General features: G+C 49.7%; 1 protein-coding gene across 2 annotated transcripts in view; it reads right to left on the bottom strand.

Moving 5' to 3' along the window:
* Nucleotides 1-10: 10 nt before the first annotated feature.
* Nucleotides 11-14,443, bottom strand: part of LOC116942542 (rho-associated protein kinase 2) — a 49,092-nt gene continuing 34,659 nt past the window's right edge. For both annotated transcript variants that reach the window (XM_032954581.2, XM_032954582.2), the window contains 11 exons: nt 11,664-11,850; nt 9,155-9,248; nt 8,776-8,870; nt 8,286-8,474; nt 7,436-7,613; nt 6,777-6,847; nt 6,546-6,634; nt 6,352-6,430; nt 5,714-5,990; nt 4,269-4,500; nt 11-3,147 (listed from right to left, as the gene is read on the bottom strand). In XM_032954581.2, the coding sequence (XP_032810472.1) occupies nt 3,144-3,147; nt 4,269-4,500; nt 5,714-5,990; nt 6,352-6,430; nt 6,546-6,634; nt 6,777-6,847; nt 7,436-7,613; nt 8,286-8,474; nt 8,776-8,870; nt 9,155-9,248; nt 11,664-11,850 (1,495 nt within the window). In that variant the 3' untranslated portion in view covers nt 11-3,143. The remainder of the gene's footprint in view (nt 3,148-4,268; nt 4,501-5,713; nt 5,991-6,351; nt 6,431-6,545; nt 6,635-6,776; nt 6,848-7,435; nt 7,614-8,285; nt 8,475-8,775; nt 8,871-9,154; nt 9,249-11,663; nt 11,851-14,443) is intronic.

The following is a 14,443-nucleotide window of genomic DNA, read 5'->3' as shown; positions in this document are numbered from 1 at the left end:
ACAAATAATGCAATAGTGGTAATAGTTTATCCAGAAATGCCTAGTGCAAACGAGACAATCTTTCCAGCAATGTCTCTTGACATATGATAGCATTTGGGGCCACTGACTTCACTCGTTTATGCTTTGCTGATAACCAATGCAGCACATGGCAGGAAGTGGCACTGACTTGAAACCAACCCTGGAGCTGCAAGTTATCTGGAATCCAGGCATGACCCCCGACCGTGCGCCCTCAGCAGTTGCTCGCTCAGGAGTCTTTTTAAGTTTTATTTTTTTGTCACCTCTGCAAACAGGAGCAGCACAAACTTTTGACTCTCCCAGGTCCTGGAAGATTGATGCTGTCAGGGGGTCATATCATGGGGTCAATTTAGATTTTTTGTTTCATCTTTTTGGCAGGGAGCTTGCTCGGCCCAAAATTGCAAGAGCCTCAATATTGAGGCCCCTGCGCTCGGTCACTAATTAAACGTCTCTCTGCTGTGCGCCCAGAGCTGTGAACACCAGAAACCAAGTGCGGCCAAAAACTGAACGTCGATGAGTAACAGAGCACGACTAGCCAATCACACACTTGTACTGTATCCTTAACCCTACCAGGTATCCAACCATACACTAGTAATGGCCTTAACCAACTAGCCATCCAGCCACTACAAATCGCCTTCTGTCCTTAACTCTGACTAACCTTACACTGACCCCAATCCTATTTTAACCCCCTGCACTTCACTGGCCCCATTTTCACATTTTGCTCGCATCTCAATATTGGTGTTCACAGGATCCAGGACCCCAAACCTAATCCCCCACCACGAACCCTTGTGCCAGCTTATTGGGTACTGGGGTCCCCAGCAGATGGGGGTATTGCAAGGTATGGGGTCAAGAGAGACCACAGTTTGCCCCACGTCTGTTTATGTGCTCTGTGCAGGAGCCAATACAATCAGGGCCATTGGGGGCAGGGTCACGTGGGGGTTATAGGTATTCAGTCTGCGCTATTAGCACAGGGCTGAGTACTATGTGCTACGAAAGCAACTATGGGTCTTAGGTCTGTGGCATTAACGTAAGGTGATGCATGTCAAGGCAGTGCCAGTAGACTGCTCTCCACTGATGGGGGTGTATGTGGCACTGGGCAGTGGTGAAACGCTTATTGGACCCAAACACTAACATTTTGTTCCTTCAGGGGCATTTTACAAAATACATCTTCGCTTTTCCATCGATACAAGTTGTCATGGTCTCAAAGGCATATTTAGGACAAAGTAAAAAAAAAAATACATAAAATAAACAATTTGCAATTTAAAATACAGAAACGCGTATCGCTGTTTGCCGTGGAAGTTGGCTGCTGGGGGTCGGGTCGTGTGCAGGCGTGAAATCATGTTGGCGCAGTGTAATAGGAAATGGGACTCGCTTGACCAAAAGCCGACGGAGAGAATTACAGCGACATAAACTTAGCGGAGTCTCTCGCCAAGTACAGAGACCCAGGAGAGTTATGGAATGATTCAGTGTTAAGAGTCTGCATAGCAAGTGGTACCTACATAATTGGAAAGATGCAGCTGGGAGCCACCATAACAGAATGGTGACCTATGCCTCATGGTTGATGGCATGGGATCACGGACACAGTAAAATCGTATTTCTGCATTAGACTGGTCGCTAAAAGCCTGGTGAATCGCCCTTCAGCCTGAACTGACCAGTGTGGTGAAGTATGGTCAAACAGCCCCCATAACCCATACGGTGTGGGCAGGCTGCACCTCCGATTAGATGGTTGGCTACGTACGGTGCAAAATAAGTTCAAGTTCAACATACAAGCGTTCATCCAGCAGTGGATTGCTAAAGGGCTGTAAATTATTGTTGGTGATGAGAAATAATCCTTCACTTCCCATGATCATCATGCCTCCAGCACAAGTGTCCTCAGCCAGCAGCCGGCTAACCACACAAGTCAACGGTCACTGTTGTTGGGAAAGCAATCAAAGGCAGCAAAAAGCAGGAGTTTCTCAGTCCCTAGCTGCTGCTAAAACCTTGCCCTGGTCCCAACTTGGGCAAAGCAGCACCTTAGATGGTCATGTGAAGGCATCGCGAATGGCTGCTGTGGGGTCGTGAAGAGCAGCTGCCATCATCTCTGTGTTTAGGCGCTGCAGGTCAACAGGCAGCAACAGCCCTGCTTTCCATCCCTCGATCGTCTTCCCCAATTTCATTCAGAGCATTTTGGGCCCACGGGAGGCGCGCACGCACACACACAAAGCTGGGCGTGCGTTACACGCGACAGCAGGCTAACTGGTAAAAACTTAACATAAACGCTGCATTTCAGTTCAAATTTTGCACACGCGCGACGACGCAGATCATTGCTCGAGGCTGTAAGGCGACAACACAATGACCTTTCTGCAAACATATTAGAAAAGATATATTATAAAACAGCAGAATATAATAAAACAAACTTCCCTGTTCCAGTTAATATTTCTCTGTAACTGCTCTACATAACTGATTGGCGTTTGCAGTGGGCTTAACGATGCAGCGCAAGTCAACGTGACTTGCCGGGGGAGGTCATTACTGCATAGCTCAAGGACACCTGGCCCAGTACGGGTAACGGCGCCCGTCCCACGCTCACTGCACCAGCGACGCAGGCCGCACCGTCCGCAGCATCTCACTCACCGGGTGAGCCAACCGTGGAAACAACCATCGCCGCTTTGTAAAAAAAACTTTTCCCCAACGTTCCCGGCTTCCATTCCCGCCGCGTCGTGTCGCCTCAATAGGCGCTTGCAGTCACGTTTGGCAGCACCCACTCTGAAAACGGGTGACGGTGGTGGGGACAGCGGCAGTGTTCAGGACTGGGGGGACCCGGCTCGCTCACGCAAGGCGGTTTGGAGCGAGGTATGCCCCCCGTGCTTGGCACCGCATGTGCAATCGCCACTTCTCATTTCTGCGCAGTCTCGTTTTCCATGAAAATTTTTCCTCGCGCAATCTTCTCACTTTCGCTCACATGTTCTCATGGGCAAAACGAATTCTCGTATATTTATATATAAATCATGTTAATTATTGGCTTGTTACTTGTGGAAGCGCTGGTGAAGGCGGGCCCTACGAGGGCCCTGTGCTGGGTAATCCACGAGAGGCGCAGCAGCAGCAGCCACCTCTTTTTCCTTGGCTGCCGTCACCACCATCAGGAATCCCGGTTAGCTACAGAACCACACACACAGACACGAGGAGCAGAAGGGCGCTCACATGACAGGCAGTGCACATGCCAATGACTGTAGCAGCTTACCCAGGTAGAGCAAGCGGTAATTAAGAGCAAGAATGTGAACCGCACAGCACACCGCGCACAAACAACAAAAGGCAGCAAGAATAACCACTGGTCAAAAACGCCACTACCGCTCTTTCCAGTGACAGTGCAAGCGACTGATCCAGACACGCACACTGCACGCATGATAGTGACCCGCAGCCAGATGCGTTCTCTTGGAAGTTTTTTTTTTGGAATTGGGGCCACGGTTTTGTCCAGTTGAGAGGGCGTCTGTTGCTCCTGCGTGCGGTCCCATGCGGGCGATGCAAATGATGGTGTTTTGCGAACGGCTCACACACAACATCACAGCACGGCACACAAGCGAGCGCACGCGTGCGCGGCACACTTGCCGGGCAGTCACCGCCGACGTCAAAAACTGTACTCAACATCAGAGTCGATCAGAGACCAGGTCCACTGGCGGGGGGCCATGTCGGGCCACCTGCAGGGGGTGGCCACAGGGACACTGCCGCGTCAGGGTCATCGCCCAACCAACAGTCACCATCACGTGTGTGCTGTAGTAGCGTTTGTGTCTGTGCACGGAGGACCAGCCCAAACTTTCACAACACAGAAAGACACATGCATTTAGGTGTACACACACATGGGAAAACACATACACACAGGCCAGAGCGCCCGATCTCCCACTGCATCATACCACACACCTATACAAAGACAAATATTCCCCGTAGAGCCTTAACTGACTTTTGGGCAAGTGCTGTTAGCGAGCACCTACAAAGTCCGGCACGGCACACAAGGGGATGGGTAGCCAGCACGCCTGATGGCCTTTTACTCCGTAATACTGATGTATACACACCGCACCAGGTACTCATTTGAGGTTAGGTCGACCTAGGCGAGGCCCAGGACTGGTTCAGATAATCTTCACCGTGAGCAGGAATAGACCTCGTTTCACCGGGTTAGTAGCGCAGCACGCGAACCGCTACACTCCCGCTCCCCACACACGTACACAGACACACATGGCATGGCGCTCCGTGGTGTCCCCCCCTCCCCAATGTCGTCACCGTACCTGGGCTTGGGCTGTGCCAGCTGGCGGCTACTGCGCCGGAAGCTCTGGTTGACCTGAACACGAATGGACGAGCGCGGGGAGGAGCGCACAAGCGTCGAGCCGCCACCACCACCCTCCATCGCCGGAGGCTTCTTGGGAATCTTCTTGACGAGGCGATTCACCCACTTCTTCTGGTCCTCGGGCGAGCCAGCCAGCAGCAAGATGTCCTTGGCCGACGCCACGTCGAAGTTCACTGTGGACAGGCGGACAGACACAGCGTGCACAACCGCCGTGGTTGAGGATCGCCGGGAGGAGGGGGGATGGGCAGTGGGAAACTTACACAGGCTAGCAAAGCTTGCTAACAAAACGTCAACCCTTATCTAATCGCTTCTGGAGCTATGCCTGCGCATGTGTTGGCTGTGCAAGGCAATCTCCAACAATAATTCAGTCTCTTCGTCTTCATTGAAAGACCATTGCCCAAAACATGTCTAATACAATACATCTGTTTTAAGGTGGTGAGTTTTTTTTTTATTGTGGTCGAAGTGGAATATAAATAAGAGTCAAATGCTCTCACATACGCTCTGTTCTTTTGACGATCGAACATTACCAGGGCAGCACCTGCAAGAACTGCTATCCTCTGGACAATTATAGGTTTTCATGCCGACTTTGAATGCTTTAGAAATAATAAGTGATAAGTATCTTAATAAAGTCAATATATCTAACTTGCAATGTTCTCTAATCCATGTGTTCCTCACTCCATCTCTTGGTGAAATTCCAAGCAGTCTAGGACAGAACAAGGCGCTAGAAGGGATGACGGCCAGTGGACGAAGCGAATGACGGGTTTGCAACCCAAGGAGTGATGAGATCAGCTAGAGTGCAGGTACTAGAGAGGTTGTTGCATCAGGAGACTTTGAGGGATGGCGATGGCTTAGGTAGGCCTTCAACTTGCAGTGGACTTACCATGGCTGATAATAAAAATCTTTAAATGGACCCAGGCACGTTAACACGTTTCTTGTTATATTCTTAGTTTTTTAGGTAAAGTCACGTTGAAGAGAAACAACAAAATAATAAAATATATATAAAACAATAAAAAATTATCACGACGTTTCGACCATAACTCGAACGGTCGTCTTCAGGTGTGTTGGTTCACACCTGAAGACGACCGTTTGAGTTATGGTTCACACCTGAAGATGACCGTTTGAGTTATGGTCGAAACGTCGTGAGAATTTTTAATTGTTTTATATATATTTTATTATTTTGTTGTTTCTCTTCAACGTGACTTTACCGAAAAAACTAAGAATATGAATTACTGCAGTCACGAAAGCTTTAAATCAAAACGTTTCTTGTTGTTTCACCGACGACGATAATGACCGCTCTAACCTGACACTCGCTTTGCTACCCAGGCACGCAATGTCCCACATGAAATTGCCGCAACCCTCTCGCTGCACACAAACACACACACACACCTTTACAGGGCGCTATGACCTCCTCCTTGCGGTCCAGGTGGTCCCTGTGGCACTTGACGTGGCAGCGCCGGCACTCAAGTGCAGGTGGCGGCTTGAACATGTTCCACAGCGGCTTGGTGCAGGCCTCACAGCTGGCGGGGAAGTGGTAGATGGTGGGGATGAACTCGTGGCCCTTGTGCGGCACGCACACATCACGGTCCTTCTCGCTGAGCGGCGCCAGCGGCTCCAGCGGGAACTCCAGCTCCTTGCGGCTTTCGCCCTCGTTGGCGTAGAGGATCTGAAGGTGGGCACACGCGATGGGTATGCACGCATGCACACACGTACGCAAGTGAGTGAATGGGCACAAACGCATCCTACAACTTCCCGACAATCAGATCTTAAACTGATGCGGTGCTCCAAGTGCATAAATTTGTTATGTTTGACCGACCCAGACAGATCCGGCAGAAAATAATCCACGGTTACGAGGGGTGCCAGGTAACTATCGGCCACACAGTGGAAACAGCCTTAACGCACTCTATGATGTCACGGTGAGGGCCGAGTCAACGTTCATGAGGATTTGGACTTTTATTATAGCAAAGACATCGGGGATGTATATTTGTAGGATAGTTAAGCCCGCTCTGCTGCGTTGTCCACCGTACCTGGAATATCCTGGGAATGTCCTTGGCCTCAGCGCGGTAGACATCGCCCTGCGTCACCGGCCGCACATGGAACAGCTTGCTGCATGCGCAAGCACAGAGAGGTGACCGTTAGGGAGCAAGTTACATTGGTGAAGTGGGAACTCCAAATCTTTAGGTGCACGTTCACATACAGCAGGGCCACACAGGCCACTCACTCGATGTCCAACACCATGTAGGGAGTGGAGAGCTCCTTGTCCTGCTCGTCGTTGTAGAACAGGATCTTCTTGCTGCTCACCACCACGTACTGAGCGCAAAGGGACACGCGGCGTTACGCTCCGAACACAGACCCGACAAAGGCAAGTGAGACCACAACAACCACAATGCAGGGTGGCCGGCAGCCGGCCTCAGTTGTGTGGTGCGGGTAGGGAGAGTCAAGCAACGCTCACCTGCTTCTTCCAGCCGTAGCGCTTGATGTTATTCTTGTTTGGGACAGAGAGCCAGCCCTCCAGACGCGTCTCTGCAAAACAGCAATGGCATTGAGTCAGAGATAAACACAAGACGATGGGAGGGGTCTAAACCCACCCTCTGCTGAACAGGGCTTTATTTTTCAAGTAATATTTTCCAGGTCGATGGTACACCAGAGTAGTTTGCACGAGACTAGTAGCCACAGCCATAATGAGAGGTATACTGGACGTCGTGTACTGGTCGATGACCCAGACAGACCACCCGACTGAATGAAGCCATGGTCCTGAGACATGTGGCGTTAACAGTCGAACAGCAGTGGCAGCAGCAGCCTTAAGTCTCTTGAGCAGATTACAGCCAAGGCTGATTCAACAGGCAAGACGGACTGGAGTTTTATGTGACTAAGAAGCAATGTTTGCGTGGTTTATGTGGTACAGAAAACAGGGTTTTCCAAGGGTCAGTTATTCAGCATTTTGTGGGTTCCAGGTTTGGGGTTTAGTGTTTAGAGCTCAGTGACCAGCTGCATAAAAATACCTCAAACATCTAACATTTTGCTGCACTGCCCTCTCCTGCCAACGTAGCTGCCCTCACCCTGCGCTGCTTTAAATTAAGAGGGGCAGAGGGCACAGCGAGCGGGACTCACCGGGTCCCCCCTGCAGCGAGTCGTCGTCGGCGCCGTCCCCATGGCCGCTACCGATGCTTGTGGTGTCAATGCCGACCTGCAGTGCCTGTAGTCGCTGCCGCAGCTGCTCGATATCACTATCCTTGCTGTCCAGCGCCATCTGCAGCTCGATGCGCATCTGGCTCTCCTCGGCGATTTGCTGCGGTGGGGACGACGGTGGTATGTAAAGAGCGGGGGTGGTGGCGGCAGTTGTGGAGGTGGAGGAAGCAACACGTAGTTAGAAGCGACGACAGAACGCAACCTCGTGTAGCCGCACTGATGGGTGTCAAATACACGATATGATCTGTCGAGCCATTTTTACAACACAATCGATGAGTGGCATCATCCGGAGTTGAAGATTCCCGCAGTAGTACATGGCGAGGAAAAATGCTCAAAAAACAGTGGCTGTGAAAACCTACGCACTTTACGGCTCTAAACTTACATCTCGCGTCTGGGTTCTGGACACGTTGCTTAACGAATACGCATGGAGCTATGGCACTCTGTAAGATGTGGCTCGCTGAGACATGAATATATACAGATTAGTGAGGTGAAATACAGACAAGAGAAAACCTGGAGACAAGTTATAGATTAGTAAAATAAAAGAGATAAGCAAGAAGTCGAGATAAGAGCACTGGGGATAAGAAATACAGACGAGTGGTCACGTGTAGGATGTCGTAAGATGTCACATGGCGTCGTTGCATGACTCACCAATACCCGCTAATTTCATGATGAAGCCAGCCAAGTCCGAAAGCGGTAGAGAACAATTCCTTGTGGATGAATCAATCCCTGGGTGTAAGCGTTGCCGGCACTAAACTCAGGTGGCTGTACTCACGGCCTGCATGTCGTTGACCTCGCGCTGGTACTTGGTGACCAGCTGGTTGAACTTCTCGCGCTCCTGGTTAAGCTCCAGCTGGAGCTTGCGGTTCTCCTTCTCCTTGCGCTTCAGGTCGGTGCTGCTGCCGCGCTTCCGATCCAGCCTTATGTCCTTGCGGTTCATGATCTCGGCAAGCTTGTTCACGGCCTGCGTGGCGGCACCAAACGTGTTAAAGCATATGTCCGCACAACGGGTGTGCCATGACGTACGACCTGCAACGTGGTTTTGACCGGTCCTCAACCACCAGGGTTACACACTCACAATCAAAAACAAATATACACTCGACACGCAAAAACACACGCAGCACACCGCTATAGGTACTGAATGCGTATGTCATCGCTGTGGATACGACAGGAGCCGCACACGGCGCCACACCCAGCGTAACGCGATGCAACACGGGACGACACAAGGAAATGTGGCAACGGCGGCGGTGGCAGTGACATCGAACCTGAGTCTTGAGTGTTCGCTCCGTCTGCAGCTGCTTCTCGTACTGAGCCTTGAGCTGAACGATATCCCTCTCCTCCTCCTCCACGTGAAGCATTTCTACACATAGCAACGCCGCCTATGAGCGAGGCATCCGGCTTCCGCCTTTTCCAGACCCCAGCTGCCACTGAGGCCCTAATCCACGCTTTCACATCACAAACCTCTGATGTCAATCCCCTGGCCTTGTTCAAGTTAATGCGCAAGTTTATTTAGAGGTCATATAAGACATTACAAGTGAATACATCTGGAGCAAATATCCCATTTCCAGCCACGGTGCCAAAGGGCGGACCGGTCGAGCCGCATCGCACCGAGCGGCCACGGCAGGCGCGAGCGCGGCAACGTACCGTCATGCATTTTCTTGAGCCGGTTATTGAGTTCCTCTTTGTCATTGGCGAGCGCAGTCACGTCGGCCGTGAGCGTCTTGTACGCCTCCTCTAGCTGCTCTCGCACACACAGACCGCGAAGCTGCTCAGACGGGCGCGCAAACTCCAAAGTGCAAGGGTGCACACGCTACGAGGGGACCAACGAGGTCATATTGATGACGGGTACATTTCAACACTTCCTCATGTGCTTCGGGGAAGTTTCAGACGCTAATAAAGATTTACGAGGTGAACGTCATGTTCCATCATTATAACCAGTCAATAGTTTCTATTGCAACTGTCGGCTGCTGTGTGCTGTCCAGGCCATGAGCGCGCTGCTACCATAATGGAAGCCAATGAGAGCGGGGCTGCCCCGCGTGTGGGAGTTAAGTGCCGCACAAGAGCCTATGCCGGTAAGTCAGTGTGTCTGAAAGGAGTGAGCGCTATCTCTTAATGCAGGGGTACGGAACTTATGGCGCACGACTGAATTTTCATGTGGCCACACATGGGGTCTACACTCGGGAATGTCCCAGAAAAACAATACTTATCCATCGCCGAGCAAGCATCTTAGCCAAACTAATCACGTATAATCAGGGAATATTTTAAACCTGACAACACTTAAATATTGATTTAAAGCTCTCGTGACTGCAGGGATTCATATTCTTGGTTCTTTCGGTAAAGTCACGTAGAAGGGAAACAATAAAATAATAAAAATATAAAACAATAAAATTCTCACGACGTTTCGATTGCAACACAAGCAATCATCATCACGTGTGAAAACCACAGCAAGAAAATTAAAAAAAAAGTGTCGGTTTTTTTAACGTTAGCACCATGGAGAGCGATTTGGCAGTTATTCAGATGGACGAGTCCATTTATGTTCGGAAAAGAGGAGAGGGGAGACGAAAATAATGGATGCGGTCTGAAAGCCACCGTAAGCGTGAACAATCAATTAAGACCCGAAATGGTTTATCAAATCCTTCCAATGATTGCTAAGCCAGAATCCATCTTCTCGGTTGAAATTGTCTCTGGGTTTGTATATGTGGATAGCCTCATGAACGAATCTCTCATGGTAGCCAGATGGCTTGCAGAGAACCTCTGTCTTGGAGAAGTCAATGTCATGTGAGCCTACTGAATTATAACAGTGATCTGCCACGGCCGAGGTGTTGGTCCTACCGTGTTTTAGGTCTGTTTTGTGTTCGCGGATGCGGTCCGAGACATGTCGTTTGGTTTCTCCAATGCAACTACTACCACAGAGGCCAGGGTACTGTATGTCCGGAATCACATCTTTTACAGACGGAACCAGATCACGGATTTTATGTAATGTGTTGAATCGGACCTGGATCTTGTGTTTATTCAAGATTTTGGAGATCTCTTTTGTGATCCCCGCAATGTAGGGTAAAGTGATGGTTTTGAATGGCTCCTCAAGAGGGTCCTTCTTCATGGTTGGAGTGATAGCTTTGCGGATTGTGTAGTCGGAGTAACCATTAGCCTTAAGAGCTTGGTGTACACAAAGCAGAACTAAAACACGGTAGGACCAACACCTCGGCCGTGGCAGATCACTGTTATAATTCAGTAGGCTCACATGACATTGACTTCTCCAAGACAGAGGTTCTCTGCAAGCCATCTGGCTACCATGAGAGATTCGTTCATGAGGCTATCCACATATACAAACCCAGAGACAATTTCAACCGAGAAGATGGATTTTGGCTTAGCAATCATTGGAACGATTTGATAAACCATTTCGGGTCTTAATTGATTGTTCACGCTTACGGTGGCTTTCAGACCGCATCCATTCATTTCGTCTCCCCCCTCCTCTTTTCCGAACATAAATGGACACGTCCATCTGAATAACTGCCAAATCGCTCTCCCTGGTGCTGACAACACTTGTTTATAGTTTGCAGTAACTGAAGTGACCAAGGTGTGTGTGCGCGCTCACGTGTGAATCGCCCAACTTGAATTTTCAATTCCTATTTAGCTCTCATTAAAAATAAGGACGCTCATCCCTGCTCTATTGCCAGTTATCATGCAAAACTTTTGTTGGACATGAAGTCATGGGGTAACCTTGCATTCGAGTGCTCACACGTCACTCCTGCTCACCGCAGACCTTAGAATCATGCACTCGTGTACACTTGCGTGTGGATCCGACTGTAAATGTGTGCATGTGCGTTTTGCATGCATGCTTGTGTCTGTGTGTGCAGGAAGTTAGTGAAGGACGCTACTGGGCAGTTGGAGGCAGCTGCCCTCCAACATCAAAGGAGTACGGAGGAGCGACGCTCACAAAAACGAGTGGTGCATCTGCCAGTCATCTCAGTCAGTTCACCCATAACCCCTGGATCTGTCCCGTGACCTCCAGCCAGTGAGCCTTTACCACTGCATGTGATAGGCCGAATGTGCACCTAGCCTGGCACAAGCGCCGTGTGGCGTCCCCGTCACTTCGTGGAGAACGGCAGCTGTGAAGCGCGCGTGAACGCGTGCGATGCCGTGCTCGTCCCACCGAAGTGATGGTGTGGTCTTTGGCAGCCATCTCGTGCTTGTGGCGGCTCAGCATCTCCTTGATCTCCAGCTCCTTCATGATCTTCTCCTTCTCCAGGTCCGAGTACTGCTCCTCCGCGATGGAGCGCGCCAGCTGCTCTGAGTCCGCCTTGGTCACCGTGATCTCCAGCTGCGCCGCCAGCGAGTCCCTGCCACAACACGAGTGAGCGTCACTGCGTTACAACTGAACTTGTAGCGTCGCTCCCCGTCAATTAATCAAATCAAAGTTGCCAGCGGCTGCTTATTTGTGATTGCTCAGTTCTCTTTAAAAATGGTGGCCATACTGACGAAATACCTTTGGAAGGCGGGAAACCCCCCTACAGGTTGTGCCCAGTCATACGTGACTGATGATGATGCCAATGTCACCAATCCTCTGAAGTGGTCGCTAGCAGCACTGGCCGCTGGTCGAGCTAATGGCGAGCACGCACGTTTGTGTTCGTAAGTGTTATAAGAACGGACGTCGTACGTCTGCCGCTCAGGGTTTTTGTATTGCTACTCTTTGGTTTTATTCGGTAAAGTCACGTAGGTAAAATAAAGTAAAATAAAAGAAAACAATTAAATCACGACGTTTTGGAGGCAACACAAGCTTCCGTCTTCAGGTGGAATAGTCACAGCAGAAAATCTGTGTTGAGTACACAGCTCTGAGACGATCGGGTTTATATATAGGTTAAGGGGGTGGGAAGGAGTCAGAAAGGGGCGTGGGTGGGTGGGAGGGCTGAGTTAAGCCGCCTTTTGTTAAGCTGCAGGGGGTTCGAGTGGAAGGCTGTGGTGGACTGCCAACATATGGAGGTTCGGGGGGGGGGAGGAGTCAGAAAGGGGGCGTGGGTGGGTGGGTGGGCTGAGTCAAGCCGCCTTTTTTGTTAAGCTGCAGGGGGTTCGGGTGGAAGGCTGTGGTGGACTGCCAACACATGCGAAAAAAAAAATGTAAAGTTTGGTATACCACCACTGAGAATTGCTGTACAATTAAAAGGCAGCTAACGTTTGACTTGATTTATAACATCTTTCCAATGGTTGCTTGATTTGAAACCATCCTCTCAGTTGAAGTTGTGTCTGTGTTTGTATATCTGGATGGCCTCGTGGACAAATCTCTGATAATAACCGGTAGGTTTGCAGAGTACCTTGGTATCGGAGAAAACAATATCATGATCACCCACAGCGTTGTAACAGTGATCAGCCACGGCAGAAGAATTCGTTCTGCCGTGTTTCAAATCTGATTTGCGCTCGCGAATTCGGTCAGAGATATGTCGCTTCGTCTCCCCGATATAGCAGTCACCGCAGGTACAACTACATTTGTAAACACCGGGGTACTGTAAGTCAGGAATAACATCCTTCACGGATGGGATCAGATCACGGATTTTGTGCACTGTGTTGAACCGGACCTGGATCTTGTGTTTGTTTAGAATTTTGGAAATCTTTTTAGTAACGCCTGCTATGTATGGTAACGTGATGATTTTGATCGGAGTGTCAAGTGGTTGTTTCTGTATGGTGGGAGAAACAGCTTGGCGGATGGTACGGTCAGAGTAACCGTTCATCTTGAGGGCCAGATGTACATGTTTTAATTCACTGGTCAGGTGGTGTTGGTCAGAAATGCAATGAGCCCTATGGTATAACGTTTTGATGAGAGAATTTTTCTGAGTCGGGTGGTGGTGGGAATCAGGTTTCAAGTAGGAGTCTGTGTGGGTGGGCTTCCTGTAAACAGAATGTCCCAAAGAGCCATCAGACCTTCTCTCAAACAGAACATCCAAGAATGGCAGCTTGCCATCTTTCTCCACTTCCATGGTGAATTTGATGGGTGTCTGGAATTGATGTGGTCGAGGAAAAGGTTCAAAGCTGGGAGGCCATGTGGCCAAATGACAAAAGTGTCATCCACATATCTCTTCCACAGGGAAGGACTGAGGGTGGATGTCTGGATGGCGTCTGATTCAAATTTCTCCATGAAAACATTGGCTATCACTGGTGATAAGGGGGAACCCATGGGGGTACCCTCATTTTGTTTGTAGAAGGTGCCATTCCAAGTAAAGTAGGTGTTGGTGAGGCAGTGCTTAACCAACACAGGTACATCGGGGTCTAGTCCATGTTGGACCAGATCTTCGATTATTGTAATGGTATCAGGTACTGGGACCTTGGTGAACAGAGAGACCACATCAAAGCTGACGAGGATATCGTCAGGAGACAGTACAATGTCCTTAACCATAGAGACTAATTGGGTTGAGTTAAGTACTGCTGAGGTGGTCTTGCCAGTGAAGGGAAGCAGAGTATCTGACAGAAAACGGGCCAGCTTGTAGGTAGGGGAGTTGATAGTGGACACGATGGGTCGTAGTGGGGTATCTTTTTTATGGATCTTGGGAAGACCATAGAATCTGGGAGGTCTTGCAACGGAGGGTTTTAGGGAGGGACGTTTGGTTGGTTCGATTAGGGAAGTCTAACTTGTGATGATCTTGTTGGTTTTTATTGTTAGGCTGTTATTAGGGTCATTTTTAATTTTTGAGTAACTCCCATCATTGAGTAGGTCCTGGATTTTGTTGTTGTATGAGTTTTTATCCAGAATGACAGTGGCAATGCCTTTGTCGGCCGAGAGGATGACTATATCATCTCTCTTTTTTAAATTCGCTAGTTCAGAGCGTTCATTTTTGCTGATGTTGCTAATGGGTTTCTTAGCATTCTTAAGAATAGTGGCTATTTCAGCTCTCGCAACGTCTGCTTGGATGTGTCCTATGCTTTTGAGGGCTACATCGACCTGAG

Source organism: Petromyzon marinus, chromosome 15 (genome assembly GCF_048934315.1).
Source record: "Petromyzon marinus isolate PM22_M1 ecotype Great Lakes invasive population chromosome 15, UKy_Petmar_22M1.pri1.0, whole genome shotgun sequence".
NCBI lineage: Eukaryota > Metazoa > Chordata > Hyperoartia > Petromyzontiformes > Petromyzontidae > Petromyzon > Petromyzon marinus.
This window is presented reverse-complemented; position numbering and strand designations above follow the sequence as displayed.